This window comes from Torulaspora delbrueckii, chromosome 4 (genome assembly GCF_000243375.1).
Source record: "Torulaspora delbrueckii CBS 1146 chromosome 4, complete genome".
NCBI classification, from domain to species: domain Eukaryota; kingdom Fungi; phylum Ascomycota; class Saccharomycetes; order Saccharomycetales; family Saccharomycetaceae; genus Torulaspora; species Torulaspora delbrueckii.
In genome coordinates this window covers 1,045,057-1,059,305 of record NC_016504.1, presented here as the reverse complement: position 1 = coordinate 1,059,305, position 14,249 = coordinate 1,045,057, and the positions used below count along the sequence as shown (strand labels likewise).

The 14,249-nt window shown below is 41.3% G+C and overlaps 5 protein-coding genes and 1 non-coding gene across 6 annotated transcripts; 3 read left to right on the top strand and 3 right to left on the bottom strand.

The window, feature by feature from the left end:
* Positions 1-137: 137 nt before the first annotated feature.
* On the bottom strand, positions 138-4,997 carry CHC1 (clathrin heavy chain; the record flags this gene model as incomplete). The annotated part of the gene is made up of 1 exon (XM_003681330.1): positions 138-4,997. One exon carries the CDS (start codon positions 4,995-4,997, stop codon positions 138-140), a length of 4,860 nt encoding a protein of 1,619 aa, XP_003681378.1.
* Positions 4,998-5,883: 886 nt separating this feature from the next.
* Positions 5,884-8,142, top strand: POX1 (acyl-CoA oxidase; the record flags this gene model as incomplete). The annotated part of the gene is made up of 1 exon (XM_003681329.1): positions 5,884-8,142. The coding sequence occupies one exon, from the start codon at positions 5,884-5,886 to the stop codon at positions 8,140-8,142; it is 2,259 nt and encodes a 752-aa protein (XP_003681377.1).
* A 269-nt stretch (positions 8,143-8,411) lies between these two features.
* On the top strand, positions 8,412-9,236 carry CHO1 (CDP-diacylglycerol-serine O-phosphatidyltransferase; the record flags this gene model as incomplete). Its single annotated transcript, XM_003681328.1, has 1 exon — positions 8,412-9,236. One exon carries the CDS (start codon positions 8,412-8,414, stop codon positions 9,234-9,236), a length of 825 nt encoding a protein of 274 aa, XP_003681376.1.
* Positions 9,237-9,380: 144 nt separating this feature from the next.
* On the bottom strand, positions 9,381-9,452 carry TDEL0Dtrna1H. The gene has a single exon. It is a non-coding gene; the product is annotated as a tRNA-His (tRNA).
* Positions 9,453-10,095: 643 nt separating this feature from the next.
* KEX1 (serine-type carboxypeptidase) lies at positions 10,096-12,018 on the bottom strand (the record flags this gene model as incomplete). The annotated part of the gene is made up of 1 exon (XM_003681327.1): positions 10,096-12,018. One exon carries the CDS (start codon positions 12,016-12,018, stop codon positions 10,096-10,098), a length of 1,923 nt encoding a protein of 640 aa, XP_003681375.1.
* A 576-nt stretch (positions 12,019-12,594) lies between these two features.
* On the top strand, positions 12,595-14,088 carry ARO8 (bifunctional 2-aminoadipate transaminase/aromatic-amino-acid:2-oxoglutarate transaminase; the record flags this gene model as incomplete). The annotated part of the gene is made up of 1 exon (XM_003681326.1): positions 12,595-14,088. The coding sequence occupies one exon, from the start codon at positions 12,595-12,597 to the stop codon at positions 14,086-14,088; it is 1,494 nt and encodes a 497-aa protein (XP_003681374.1).
* Positions 14,089-14,249: the final 161 nt, after the last annotated feature.

Here is a 14,249-nt window from a genome sequence, read left to right as displayed (position 1 = left end):
CCCTCAAACCAACTAGCAGGAACGATGGCGCGCACGTCTAAAAGCCAGTTGGTTGGAAGCCAATGGAGCCGTTGGTCACCATCAGTGGTTGGTGACCCTCAGTCTCTTCAGAAGCAACTGACTTGCTTGCTAACTCTTTAGAGTAGTTTTTCAATTGTGTCTGATTGCTCTTTCTTAACCGAGATTTCATATGGTTTCGTATAATCACCCAAGGAATGCAACCACGATAGCTCCAAGACAAAGTCATATTTGATCAAGTTGTAAGCTGTGTACAGCAGGGCAACAAATGCCTCCTTTTTGTCGTTTTCGACAAAGTAAACAAGTAGATCTTCAACAACTTTGGCATCACCAGAGATGGCAGCAGTCTCAATGGCGTCCTTCCAAAGATTCTCTTCCTTCAAGATCGATAAAGCCTTCGACCATTTCTTGTTACGACGGTACAATAGAGCCGCGATCTTCTTGAAGAAGATAACCTCATGAGTTTCCAGTCTAGCAGCAAGCCCGAGTTGATCGAATTTATCATAGGAATCAACAGCGCTTTGCAACGCCTTGTAATCTTCCTCTTCAATCATCAAATCGTGGTATGCCTGGTTAACAACAGAGTTGTTCTTTGGCAGAACATTGATTAAAAATGGCTTGATCAATGGCAAGTTGTCTGACTTTGAGAAAATTCTCACAGTCCTTGGTATGTCCAATCTAGGTGTTAAAACGGCCAGCAAGTCAACTAATAAAGATGGATGTTCAGTGACATAAAAGTTGATAGCCTTATAGTATATTTCCAAGTTCGAGACCTTTACAATAACCTCCTTGAAGTAAGCGTGATCCAAGTCATCGGTGACCTTTTCAATAATCGTCAACGCAGCGTTATCCCATTCGTCGTAATGAGCATACAAAAATATTAGCTCATTCCATAAATGGGCTTGTTCAACGGCTCTAATAACCTTAGGAATATTGATTCTGGACCAGAAGAGTTTCAAGTGCTCAAAAGTCTTCTCTGGTTCATACTTGGAGTACAGAATGGCTAGCTCGGTAAACATCCCCATGTGAGCCCTTTCTAATCCTAAACCAGCTTCAAATAAAGAAATCAACTCCTCAAAGTAACCCTTCGACTCGTAAATTTCAACCAATTCATCCAACTCCTCAGCGTGCACAATCAAGTTTAGACCACAAATCTGTGCTAATCTGAATTCCTTTTTGTCGATACAGGCGTCATTGACCAGCTTCCAGACTCTTATGTTTGAAGCCTTCCTTGCAGTGTCGACGGCAGCCTGGTAATCTTCGAGATACACCAAAGTTGATGCGAGTTTGGAATAATTCGAAACACTCAAATAGCAGAGTTTAGCAGCTTTGTAATCTTGATTTTCTAACAACTTGTCACCCACCGCTTCCAGATTGGCAACGTTTGATGTCGATAACAAGTTTTCGATTTCGTGAATTTTACCCAACTGAGCGTAAGCTAAAATCAACGAACCGTCAATCTTAGGTTCCTTTAGAGTTTTTCTTGCCATCGTTAGGTATGGAATGAGCTCTTCAAAGTGACCACCTTGTTCAGCGACCTCGATAACATTTTCATAGTTAAATGGATCTTCTGCTTTGATATAGGATTCAATAGCAGCTGGGATACGCAAACCGTCCAATTGTGCAGTACCTAATTGAGACCATAGTTCAGGTGTATCGATCTTTTCCACAAAGTTTTGAGCTCTGTCTAGAGACATGATGTCCTCAACTAAAACCTTCAAAGCCTTGCTATGCATATTATGCTTCTCATAAATTTCAAAGGCTTCCTCATTCAAACCGTTTTCAATACACAATGGCGCAATTTCATCAGCATCGTAGTTTTCCAACTTTTCGATGTAAGAACCAACTTTTGATGGTTCATACTTGATTGCCGATAGAAGTAGGAGGCCTTGTAAAGCGACATTGTCACTAAAAGCCGAAGGCTCCAAGATAATTTTCTCTAGCAATTCGATCAATTCTAGTTTCAAACCATTCGACATAAAGGCTTGAACCGCTAGGGAGACAGGTTCTGGGTCAGTAAGCTCTGGAATGCCGACAGATATGACAGCTTCAACCAGTTGTTGTCTGTGGCTGTTATCCTCAGCCAAAACCATGTTCCACAAGTTTGGATCAGAACGCTTCAATAGGTATCTTGCCTGGTACTTGTACATGCTATTGTCATTAGTTATTCTGATCAAATCTTCATCGTTAGAGCCCTTTTCGTAAGCAATATAAGCCAAGTATGGATCTCTCTTTTCACAGTAACGACCAACGTCAATGGTGTCATATTGATCATTCTCCCTCAAGAACTTTTCAGGGGCGTTGTTAGAGTCGATGTAAATCTTGGCCAAGGCATTGTAAACACCTTGATCCTGAACACCTTGAGCCAAAGTTTCTTCCAAGAAAGGTAATAGAATCTTTAGTCTGTTTCTCTTTTCGACTTCATTTGTCAATTCGTTGATTGAAACTTGACCCAAAACGGATTGTAACAAGTCCTTAATGAACTTTTCATCGCAATCGACATCTAGCAAAGCACCCACAACCTGTGGAGCTCTCGACGGGTTGACTTGCTGAACATAGGCCTCGATGAACTTCATGTTCTGAGACTTGTACAAGTACAAGACCAGTTCGTGAACGAAGTTGAAACGATCGCATACGATGATTAGTGGAATTTGGTCTTCCAAACGAGCATCCTTCAAAAAGTTTTTGACTCTTTCAGGATCATAGACATTATTGTCTCTAACCACTCTTTCAATTTCTTTGAATTGGTTCATCTTGGCAGCTGCTTCAATGTACTTGTAAACCACATCCTTATCATCGGTCAAGTTGACCAAAGATGCAAGGTAGTAGTACAGACCTTCAGTTGCCTTGTACTCTTCAAACAACTTAATCAAAATGGAAGAGCCAATTAGATCGGAGAACTTGGTTGCAACTTGAACAATAATTTGGATGTTGGCTTGAAGATTGTTATCCATCAGAGCTTTCAAGCAAGCCAAGGATTGTTCAACGTTCATCTTACCGAAATAAGCTACCAACCAGTCAACTGGCAATGCATTAGTGTGAACAATGCATCTCTTGATATCTTTAATATCAGTGTAGTTTTCTAGAGCTCTTTGATATAGACCAGCCTTCTCAGATAGGGAGGCTATTGTTGGTTTATCATAATGGGAAAAAATGTTGTTCCCCAAAATTGCATCTGCAACTTGTGGTGCATGCAGAAGATTAACTTCAAGGACTCTAGTCTGTAGATGACCTTGGTCTGGTGTGTCCCCCTTCAAGGCATCTAACAATAAGGACGTACCTTGTTGAATGTGGTTTTGTGAAAAGAATAAATCTGCAATTTTTTCGATATCCAATTGGGATGCTGTATCAGGGTTTTGTAAAAGAGATATAGCAAATTCTGAGGCTCTATCGGGAGAAGACCTTAATAAAGAGGAAATGAGAACCAAGAAGTTTGGTTGGTAGTCAACTTTCTGACAGTAAGGTAAAATCTTTTCAAATTGTTGCAATTCTGCCAAGCATGAGACGACTTTGCTATGTGCATTGGATCTCAGATAACAGGCAAGAGCTAGAGTGACATCAAAAGGTTTAACGATATCACCCAATTCTTCAGAACATTCCAACTTGTCCTCCTTTAGCCATTTTTCAAACAATTGCTTTCTGTCCTGTTGCAAGACTGGTTTTGCCAGTTCGATAGTTTCATACTTGTTCAATTTACCCTTATCCAGAAGAGTGGAGAAGTACAAGAGAATTGGGGAGATAGCACCTGGGGCTGCTTGAATGTTCTTTAATCTGTTAATGGTATTTTGGTTTCTTAGTTGATTTGAAGAAGCAGCAATTTTAGCAGCATTTTGATAATCACCCTGGTTTAGCAAAGAATCGAATTGTTTTTGGAATAGATCATCTGCACCAGGTAAACCGCCCCTGGAAGCGACGGTCAACGCCAAAGAAACGTTGGATAGCTTGTTCAAGATATATGGAACAATTTGAGAAGTGGCAATCTCCACGGCTAGCACTTGACCCTTCTTGTTAATACAGGCAATACCGTTTCTGCTGTCGTAAGAAGTAGCTGTGAACACAGATTCTGCTGTGATTCTGTTGACGAAAAGATTCATACCAGTTTCTAGTTCATAGAGATGAATGAAACCATATTTGGTCAACAAATAGATAACCCCGAATTTCTCTGAGATCTGCACAGCGATTGGGAAATCGTTCGTTGCATCTGGTGGGAAGAATATCTCGACGTTCTTCTTTTGGTATGTGGTTGGTAAGGAACTGTCATGATCAATTTCAATAATTCTCAATTCACCTGTACTTGAAGTTACGCTTCTGTTACCGGTGACGAACACTTGTACGGGAGCAATGTTACCATCCAGTAGAATATTTGCGAACATCGCAACATGACCATCAATAGCCTGTGAGATATTACGCTGTTTGGAATACAATTGAATCTTACCTGCAATACGACCGTTATCCTGTAGGATACCTACGACGGCGAACCAATCCTTTTTCTTGTTTGCGACGATATTAATAATTTGAGTGTTGTTCAAATTGGCGTGTCTTTGAGTAAGCAATTGAGGTTTGCCTGCAACGTTACCATCGAAAACGTTAGAAGTCATAATGGACCTTGCCGTCACAAAACCTAAAGTTTCGTCATCGAGCCATTTCCAGAACAAAACTGGTTCATCCAAAGTGAAAGACTTCAACTTCGACTTGGTTTCCAAGTTAAAGATTTGAACAATAGTGCCGTTAGCTCTCACGGAAATAACCATTTGTGAAGGGTGCATGATCGCTGAGTCACCACCCATATTTTTCCTAGTCACTTGATTCCCATTTGCTAGATCGACAATGGCAACAGAGTTGGATCCGTCGTGGGTTTCTCTAACGGTGACATAATGATCACTTTCAAAAGTTGTTGATCTAAAATCTAAGGATTGAGGGGAAATCCCTAGACTTGTAAGATCAGCCAACTCAGTAAATTCAATCGGTAGATCACTCATCTTAAATCTCAGAGGGTCAATGCCTGTATATCAGCCCACTGTGACTTCTTGATCTCTGATACAGGCTGAATAGGAGCAATTGAAACTTCTGCCAACTCAATTCAAAACAAGCGTATCTCGAATTTCTCGAAGACGGCTATGGGACGCCCAGAGTGAAAAGGGGGGCGAGAAGGGTAACAGAAGTCTTGAGCTCACGTGCTCTCACGTGATCCATTCCTAGACCTCGGCGGCTACTTACGAAACCTTCTCCTCTAGATCAGTCTGAAGCTTGTACAAGGCATTCCATACTTCCGAACCTTCAAACATGTTTTGAATCACATTCCTGCTCAGCAATCCGACCTAATTCTAACATCGTTTTCAACAACCGCAATTAAAGAGTCAAAAAGCTCCAACTACCTTTCCAACTACCTTCCAACCAGACTCATTGATACTCAACTGTCTCGTATCCATCCACTGGGACTATATTAATAATCAAAGTATGTTGCCAAGGTGGCCAGGATATGGAAGAAAGGTCTTGTTAAGCGCCGACTGTTTTTGTGGTCAAAATCTTGTTACCCGGACTTGAGTGAACCCCAGATTAAATAAATCGAACCATAAAGCTTCATAATACTACATGATTTGGGCTATTCAAGCAAGCATATGTTACCAAGATTCCAAGCTCTCTTCTTAACTCTTCTCTTGATAGTGGCTTGGTAAACGCCATTTGTATAATACGTTGTTTCACCTTATTGTTATTACCCCCAGCTTTCGTGACTACGCGGCTGCGGAGATAAACTCCGAAGCCGGTCGGGGTAAGATGAAAACATATATAAATGGGCTCATGTTTGAGTTATTCTCTAATAATCATTTGTAGTTGTAGGCTTTTCAATAAAGCAAGCTTTTCAATATGACAAGAAGCTCTACTATTAAACAAGAATCACCTGTGCTGAATCCTCAGAGACTGATTGCGCAGGAGCGGGCAAAATCAAAGATCAATATCGATCAGATCAATACTTTCCTGGAGTCTTCTCCCGATAGGCGTGAATTGACACATCGGTTGATCGATGAGGTTGTGAATGATCCTGTTTTGAAGACAGAGACCAGTTACTATGATCAGACAAAGAATGAACAGAGGGAAAATACAGCAAAGAAGATCGCCAGGTTAGCTCTATATATGGAGCATGATGTGAAGACTGTTAGAAAACACTTCAAGGGCACAGATTTGATCAAGGATCTACAAAATGATAAGGAATGCAAATTGGAGCCTTTATCAAATAAAGATTTATTCATTTTTGATAAAAGATTATCATTGGTGGCTAATATTGACCCACAATTGGGCACGAGGGTCGGTGTACATCTTGGTTTATTTGGGAACTGTATCAAGGGTAATGGTACTGATGAACAGATCCATTATTGGTTGCAAGAGAGAGGTGCGCTCTTTATCAAGGGTATTTATGGTTGTTTTGCCATGACAGAGTTGGGCCACGGATCTAATGTAGCTCAGTTGCAGACTAGAGCTGTCTATGATTCAGACAGTGATACCATTGTGATTAATACTCCAGATCTAACAGCTACGAAGTGGTGGATTGGTGGTGCTGCGCACTCTGCTACGCATTCCGCTGTATATGCCCGTTTGATCGTTAGTGGTAAGGATTATGGTGTAAAGACTTTCGTTGTGCCTTTAAGGGACCCAGCTACTTTTCAGTTGTTACCTGGGATCTCTATTGGTGATATTGGTGCCAAGATGGGGCGTGATGGTATCGACAACGGTTGGATCCAGTTCAGAAATGTTGTGATCCCTAGAGAGTTTATGTTGAGTCGTTTCACAAAGATCGTAAGAGCCAGAGATGGTTGTGCCACTGTGAAGACCGAGCCTCAATTGGATCAAATTTCGGGCTATAGTGCTTTGCTAAACGGTAGAGTCAATATGGTTATGGATTCGTTCAGATTTGGATCCAAGTTTGCTACCATTGCTACTCGTTATGCCGTTGGTAGACAGCAATTTGCCGAAAAGAAGGGCCAGCCAGAGTCACAGCTTATTGATTATCCACTTCATCAATACAGAGTATTGCCTCAATTAGCTGTAGCGTACTTGATATCACCCGCGGCCTTCAAATTGATGGATGTTTATTATTCGACCCTGGATGAACTTTATCAAGCTTCTTCTCCAGCAAGTTCCACGGATCCAAATGCGTTGAAAGTGGTTAGTCAAAAATTAAAGAACTTGTTCATCGATAGTGCCAGTTTAAAAGCTACCAATACTTGGTTGGTGGCACAACTGATTGATGAGTTGAGACAGACTTGCGGTGGTTTGGGTTACTCTCAGTACAATGCCTTCGGTAAAGGTTACAATGACTGGGTCGTTCAATGTACTTGGGAAGGTGATAACAGCATTCTATCATTGACATCTGCCAAATCTATCCTCAAGAAATTCGTTGAAGCTGGCACGAAGGGGAGATTTGATGAGAAGTTGGATAGTGATTCTTTCAACTATTTGGAGCCTAGCTTCCTGATGTCTGTTCTAAGTGGTCAACAATCTGCTGAATTTGAAGACTTGAAGGATTACACCAGGGTTTGGGCAGTAGCTTTGGTCAAAATATTGAATCATACAGCTAGATTAATCGAAAAAACTAAGAAAGTCGATGGTGTCTCCAAATTGTTGATCATGATCTCTAAATTCCATGCATTGCACTCAATGTTAAAAGTTTATCACGATAAATTACACTCCATGAAGGATTCACATGTTACTGACCCAAAATCAAAGGATGCTCTATGGAACATTTACAAATTGTTTTCCGTTTATTTCATTGACAAGCATGCTGGTGAGTTCTTACAGTTCAAGATTTTCACCCCAGACCAAATATCCAAGGTGATCCAGCCTCAATTGTCACAGCTCTTACCCGAGGTCAGAAAGGACTGTATACCATTGACGGATGCCTTTGAACTTCCGGACGCAATGTTGAATGCGCCAATTGGCTACTACGACGGTGATATCTACAACAATTACTACAACGAAGTGCTGAAGAATAATCCAGTCGAGCCCGACGGTGCAGGCAAGCCACGCTATCATGAATTGTTGACCACCATGCTGAAGAGAGGTCACGATTTTGATGAAAGGCTTGGTGGTGCAGCAAATGCTGACATCCTTAGTCGGTTGGCCAAGTAATTTCACCAGGCCTTGCTTTGATGATTTATGAGTTACGTAACTGATGTCTCTTACCATTGTTTTAAATAGCACTAATGAATACTTTGTTCGCCTTTTTCGCTTGAGAGCCCTGGTAGAGAGGGTCCAGCTCTTTTATTGGGAGGGCGTCAAAAAATTCACAGATCGCAACAGCGAGGAAAGCCCCGAAATTTGGAATAGCATATAAACACGTTGAATACAAGGCAAGAATATAAAACATTGAGGTCTTCTTTATATGAATCATTAAGTCAATGTCTGAGTTGAAAAGCAGGAAAGGGCAAATGACACAGGAGGAAGAAGTTGCGCGTGAACATGCACAAGTGTTCACAGATAACGACGAGAGTGACGGTGAAATTGGCACTCCATCGCTAAGTAGAAGAGCATCTAGTATCTTCTCATTCTCAGCACCACAATTGGAACCACCAAACAAGAATGACATTGAGATGTTTACGAGTGACAAATACCACTTTAGCATGATTAGAAATCTGCATATGGCTGATTTTATCACCATGTTGAACGGTTTCTGTGGGTTTTACTCGATTGTAAGCTGCCTGAGGTTTACTTTGACTAACAAGCCCCATTATGTGCAACGTGCGCATTTTTTCATCTTCCTTGGGATGTGTTTTGATTTCTTTGATGGTAGAGTGGCTCGTTTGAGGAATAGATCGTCGTTGATGGGTCAAGAATTGGATTCTTTGGCTGACTTGGTTTCCTTTGGTGTGGCACCAGCATCTGTGGCATTTTCGATTGGATTCCAAACTACAGTTGACGTTCTCGTACTTTCCTTCTTCGTCCTTTGTGGGCTAGCGAGATTGGCAAGATTTAACGTCACTGTGGCACAATTGCCAAAGGATAGTGGTGGTAAGTCCAAGTTTTTCGAAGGTTTGCCCATGCCAACCACATTGGCTTTGGTGCTTGGAATGGCTATCCTCGTGAGAAAGGAATTGATACTTGATAACCTTCCATTAGGTGTTTTCCGTGAGAATTTACTCTTTGAGTGCCATCCTTTAGTTTTCATTTTCTTCCTACATGGTTGTGGAATGATCTCCAAAAGTCTAAAGATTCCAAAGCCATAGTTTAGCTTTGTATATAGCGGTTTAAAAATACAATATTCACGTCAAGATCGCCTTTCACTGCAGTTCATACCTCAGATTAGAAGTACTGATAATGAGGGCCTTCGGGAGCGTATATAGACTCTGTTTGTATGGGGCAAAAATGTATGCCATCCCCTGGAATCGAACCTGGGTTTCATCGGCCACAACGATGTGTACTAACCACTATACTAGGATGGCAGGTATTTGTTATCATTGAAAATAATGTTTGGATCTAACCGTTAAAATATTGCAAGAGCTCTAAATGCCGTGTAGCGACGCATTATGAACATACTCCATTTTTTTGTTCCTGACTGAACAAATATATCTTCTTTACATTAAACTTTCGATACTTATTTTTTCCCAAAATTTTCGTTTGTTGGTTTATTTGTTACAAAATGACTTAGCAATTGGCTCCCAATTCTATACAGTTCTCAATTAATGTAAAGGTCGTTGTAATTGCTTAATCCAAGTTCTTGGACTTGCATTGCTCATCGTTCTTTATTGGCTGCGCAAGGCATGACTTTTGAGGGTGGCATCGCTTTACTTTTACAGTTTAACAGATAAGTCCCGACATTCTAGTGCACTTTGTAATTAGTTTAATTGATGTTTCTTCAATCAAAAGCTACCCGAACTTACTATCATTTGGGGAGCTTACTTCTAGATTGAATTGTTTTGATTGTGATACCAACCATGAAAGCTCTATCAGTATCACTTTCGGTCTACTTCCAAAGTTTGCCCGTGAGCATGGCATCAATTCTCTATTACGAAAAAATGGATTACGATAAATGAGTACAACAAATCTCATCATACACGCAGATCATTGTATGTTACTACACCATATTTAAAAATCGTCCAACTCGAACGATTCATCCACAGTGTTGCTTGGTACACTGGTGTATGATCCCTTCTTCTTACTACCTGGGGTTGGCTTCCCGCTCGATCCCATTTCTTGATCAATGTCAAAGTCTAGACCGTCCTCCAAGTCGTCGGCCCAGGAGACAGTTTTATTTTGGGCGTCATGTCTGTGATTTGGATCCACCAGGATGGCCCGTATTTTACGCCTGAATCTCTTGAAATATAGGAAGTAAGCGATGACAGCAATTACCGAACAACTTGCTGCTACAACAACAAATCTTTTGAAGCTCTTAGGGGGTTCGTCTGATGGCTTTGGCTCAGATTGATGCTCATCAAGATCCTCATTGTCGGTTTCGTCATCAACGTGCTCATTATTGGTATCCTCGTCATCAGCATCATCTTGATCCTCAGATTCCTCATCATTATCTAAGTCAGCGAGGTCGTCTGCACTGAGTAAAAAGTTCTGACCGTCTTGAACTTCAAGCAGAACGTTATTCATATAGATGTCCAAAACACCGCGACTTATTAATGATTTGTCGCTCGCAATCATGTGGGAGGCATTGTAGACACTAATGAAAGTGAGATTTCTGTCATGCTTAACATACCCAGCTACTTGCTCTTCATATGTTTGTGAGTCCAGGTGGTACCACTCATAAATTTGACTATTTTCACTGAATCCGCTGTGTGTGCCCCATTCCATGTTGTTGATAGTATCTAGAACGCCTTTGTTGTTACAAATAAAATCATGGTCACCATTGAAGAGGAAAACATCTAATCCCGACTCTAATATTGAAGGCAAAAGGTTCACGGATGGTCTGGACTTCGGGTTAGATAGCTTTTCAAGCACTTTCGAGTCACATTCATGCCATCTTTGCATCTTTTCCGAATCAAGGTGTAGAGCCTCCATTACACCTGGCTTACTGAAGAACTCAGGAACATTTTGCAACCCTTCGGGCCAATTCATACCACAAGAAGGGTAGCTATCCCTCAAGGTGTAATCGTAGACGTTCAAGCAGACTTGGTTCTCGTCAACCTTCGAAGAAGTGTCCTTTGTGTATTTCAGCAGCAGAGTAATGATCTTTTCACATTCTTGGTATGAAAATTTCTCCTCCGAGCCCTTTGAATTGATAGCATTTTGGCACTCTTCGTGTGCTTTCAACAAGTCGGGGAAGTTTGGATGGCTTTGATCTATTAGTCCCTTCTCTACGGCAAACGGTAAATAGGAAAGAGACTGTGTTGACGGATCGACCCAACCGTTCCCGATAAGTAATGCTTTCAATTTATACTTGACGTAATCGTCATCCAGTCCAGCATTATGTCTCATGATTGCGTCTGCAAAGAATGGAATATACTGTCCTGCGTAGCTTTCACCGGCTAGCACAAGTTCCTTGTCTAGATCATCTGGGAACGACTGGAAATAACTGTCGATAAATCTCATGAAATGTTCGGTGACAGTTTCAAGATCTTCATCGTAATTAATTGACTCAAGGTTCGAGGTAGAGAAGCCGGTACCGACAGGTTGGTCCACATAGACGATATCAGCACGATTATGCCAAGATCCTTCATTCAAATAAACTGATCCATCTGCATCCACTCTGAAAGGACCACTCTCGAGCAAAGCTCCGTCCATTGAAGAACATCCGGGGCCACCATTAAACCAAAAGACTAGTGAATCGGAGTACTGGCGTGGATGGCTAAATTTCCAGAAGAAATAACTAATTTCTTCGCCATCCCGATCACCAGCAAAGGGTATATGACCGGCATACATCTCCGGAATCAGCTCCTCATCCTCTACAATAGATAAACCAGGAATTAACTCTGGCGACACATAGTAATCCACAGCAGAGAGTACAGGATTCGCCGAAACGACCGTAGCAAATATATAGGTCTGCAACCAGCTACCACGCATCCTTAAGCGATTGTAATAACTGCCAGTAAGACAAGTTTCTGCGCTGTTGAGCTAAAGGTTCGTGATAGCGAGAAATATTCTCAGCTTGATCAATTGTAGTGAATTGACAACACCAGCACGTGATGGACGAATCAAGAGGTCTATACATCTTCGAGAAGGTCAATTGATCTTCAATACTCCTTTGAGACCTACTTTGCCCATTGGGCTTACTTAAGAATATTCCAAGAGGTGCGAACAGCTCGAAAAGAGCACTTGTTAATCCCTAAATCTCGCTGTTTCTCCTACCAAAAGGCAGCTTCCTTACTGCTGGATTTACAACCAGCTATATCGCAGTTTAAGACACGCTAGCTAAACCTCGACGGTTGTAGAATTGTTAACTTTCTCTGCCAAGTCTTCGAGAATTGTAGAAATTTTTCAATTTTTTTCTTTTCTCGGTTCTCGATAAGAGATAATGACTAATTTCGAGATATTTCACCTCTATTAAAAGGTGTGAATCAATATTTAAACAGTAGTTTCCTGAGTACACATTTGGAAAAATTGATAAATTAAATAGTCCCCAAATTTTGGCATTTCAAGATGACTTTACCGGAAGCGAAGGATTTTTCGTACTTTTACTCTGACGAAACTAATGCTCGTAAACCTTCTCAATTGAAAACATGTATTCATTTATTCCATGATCCGAACATTGTGTTTCTGGGAGGAGGTTTGCCTATGAGTGATTTCTTCCCATGGGATAATTTGAGGATCGATGCTGCACTTCCACCTTTCTCCAATGGAATTGGAGCTCCATTGAGTGGATCTCCGGAGGACAGCTTGAGTGTTTCTGTCAAGAAACATAATACTGAAGCCGGGGATATCCCATTGGCTAGAGCTTTGCAGTATGGCTTCAGTGCTGGTCAGCCGGAACTTATCGAGTTTTTGAAGGAACACACTAAATTGATTCACGATATGAAATATTCTGATTGGAACGTCGTAGCCACTACTGGTAACACTAATGCGTGGGAATCTACTCTAAGAGTATTCTGTAACCGTGGAGATGTGATACTCGCCGAGGCACACTCCTTCTCTTCTTCTTTGTCCTCTGCAGAGGCTCAAGGTGTCATTGTCTTCCCAATTCCAATCGATGCTGATGGTATCATTCCTGAAAAGTTGGAAAAAATTCTTGATGAGTGGACTCCAGGTGCTCCAAGGCCAAAACTTTTGTACACCATCCCAACAGGTCAAAATCCAACTGGTACTTCGTTGGCTGATGACAGAAAGAAAGAGATCTATCGTATCGCCCAAAAGCACGATTTCCTGATCATTGAAGATGAGCCATACTACTTCCTACAAATGGACCCATACGTTGAAGATGTTGGGAAGAGAGAGGAGCTACGCAACAAGCCAAAACAAACTCATGACGAATTTTTGAAATCATTGGCTAGAACTTTCTTGAGTGTTGATACCGAGGGACGTGTCATTAGAATGGATTCCTTTTCAAAAGTGCTAGCTCCAGGTACCAGACTTGGTTGGTTGACTGGTTCAAAAGCTCTTCTGCAAAAATACGTTGAATTGCATGAGATGACGATCCAAGCACCAGCGGGCTTCACGCAGGTCGTGGTTTCTAGTACTTTAAGACGCTGGGGTCAAGACGGCTACCTCAACTGGTTGATCGGTCTACGTCATGAGTATACTCTAAAGCGTGATTGTGCCATCGATGCTCTTCACAAATATTTGCCAAAATCAAAGGCGTTTGTCGTTAATCCACCAATCGCTGGTATGTTCTTTACGGTCGATATCGATGCTAGTGCTCATCCTGACTTTGCTACAAAATTCGGCTCCGATCCTTCTCTGGTAGAGAAAGCTATCTACGATAGGGTCATTGCCAGTCAAGTGTTGGTTGTCCCAGGTAGTTGGTTCAAGACTGAGGGTGAAACTGTCCCTCCTCAACCAACATCTTCCAAAAGCATTAACAATCCAAACGAAATCTTTTTCAGAGGTACCTATGCTGCTGTTGTGCCAGAAAAGCTTGTTGAGGGTTTGAAGAGATTGGGTCAAGCTTTGGCTGAAGAATTCAATATCAAGGCTTAAAAGAATCGTTATTAAGATGTTTATCAAAAGATTTGTACTTTTCTATAACAAAACAAAAAGTTTTACGATTTAAAGGACAAGAAAACAGTATATTTGTATAAAAAATCTATGTTCAATTAGTGAATACCGGTAAACATCAGACCAGCATTCTAAGTCATTTC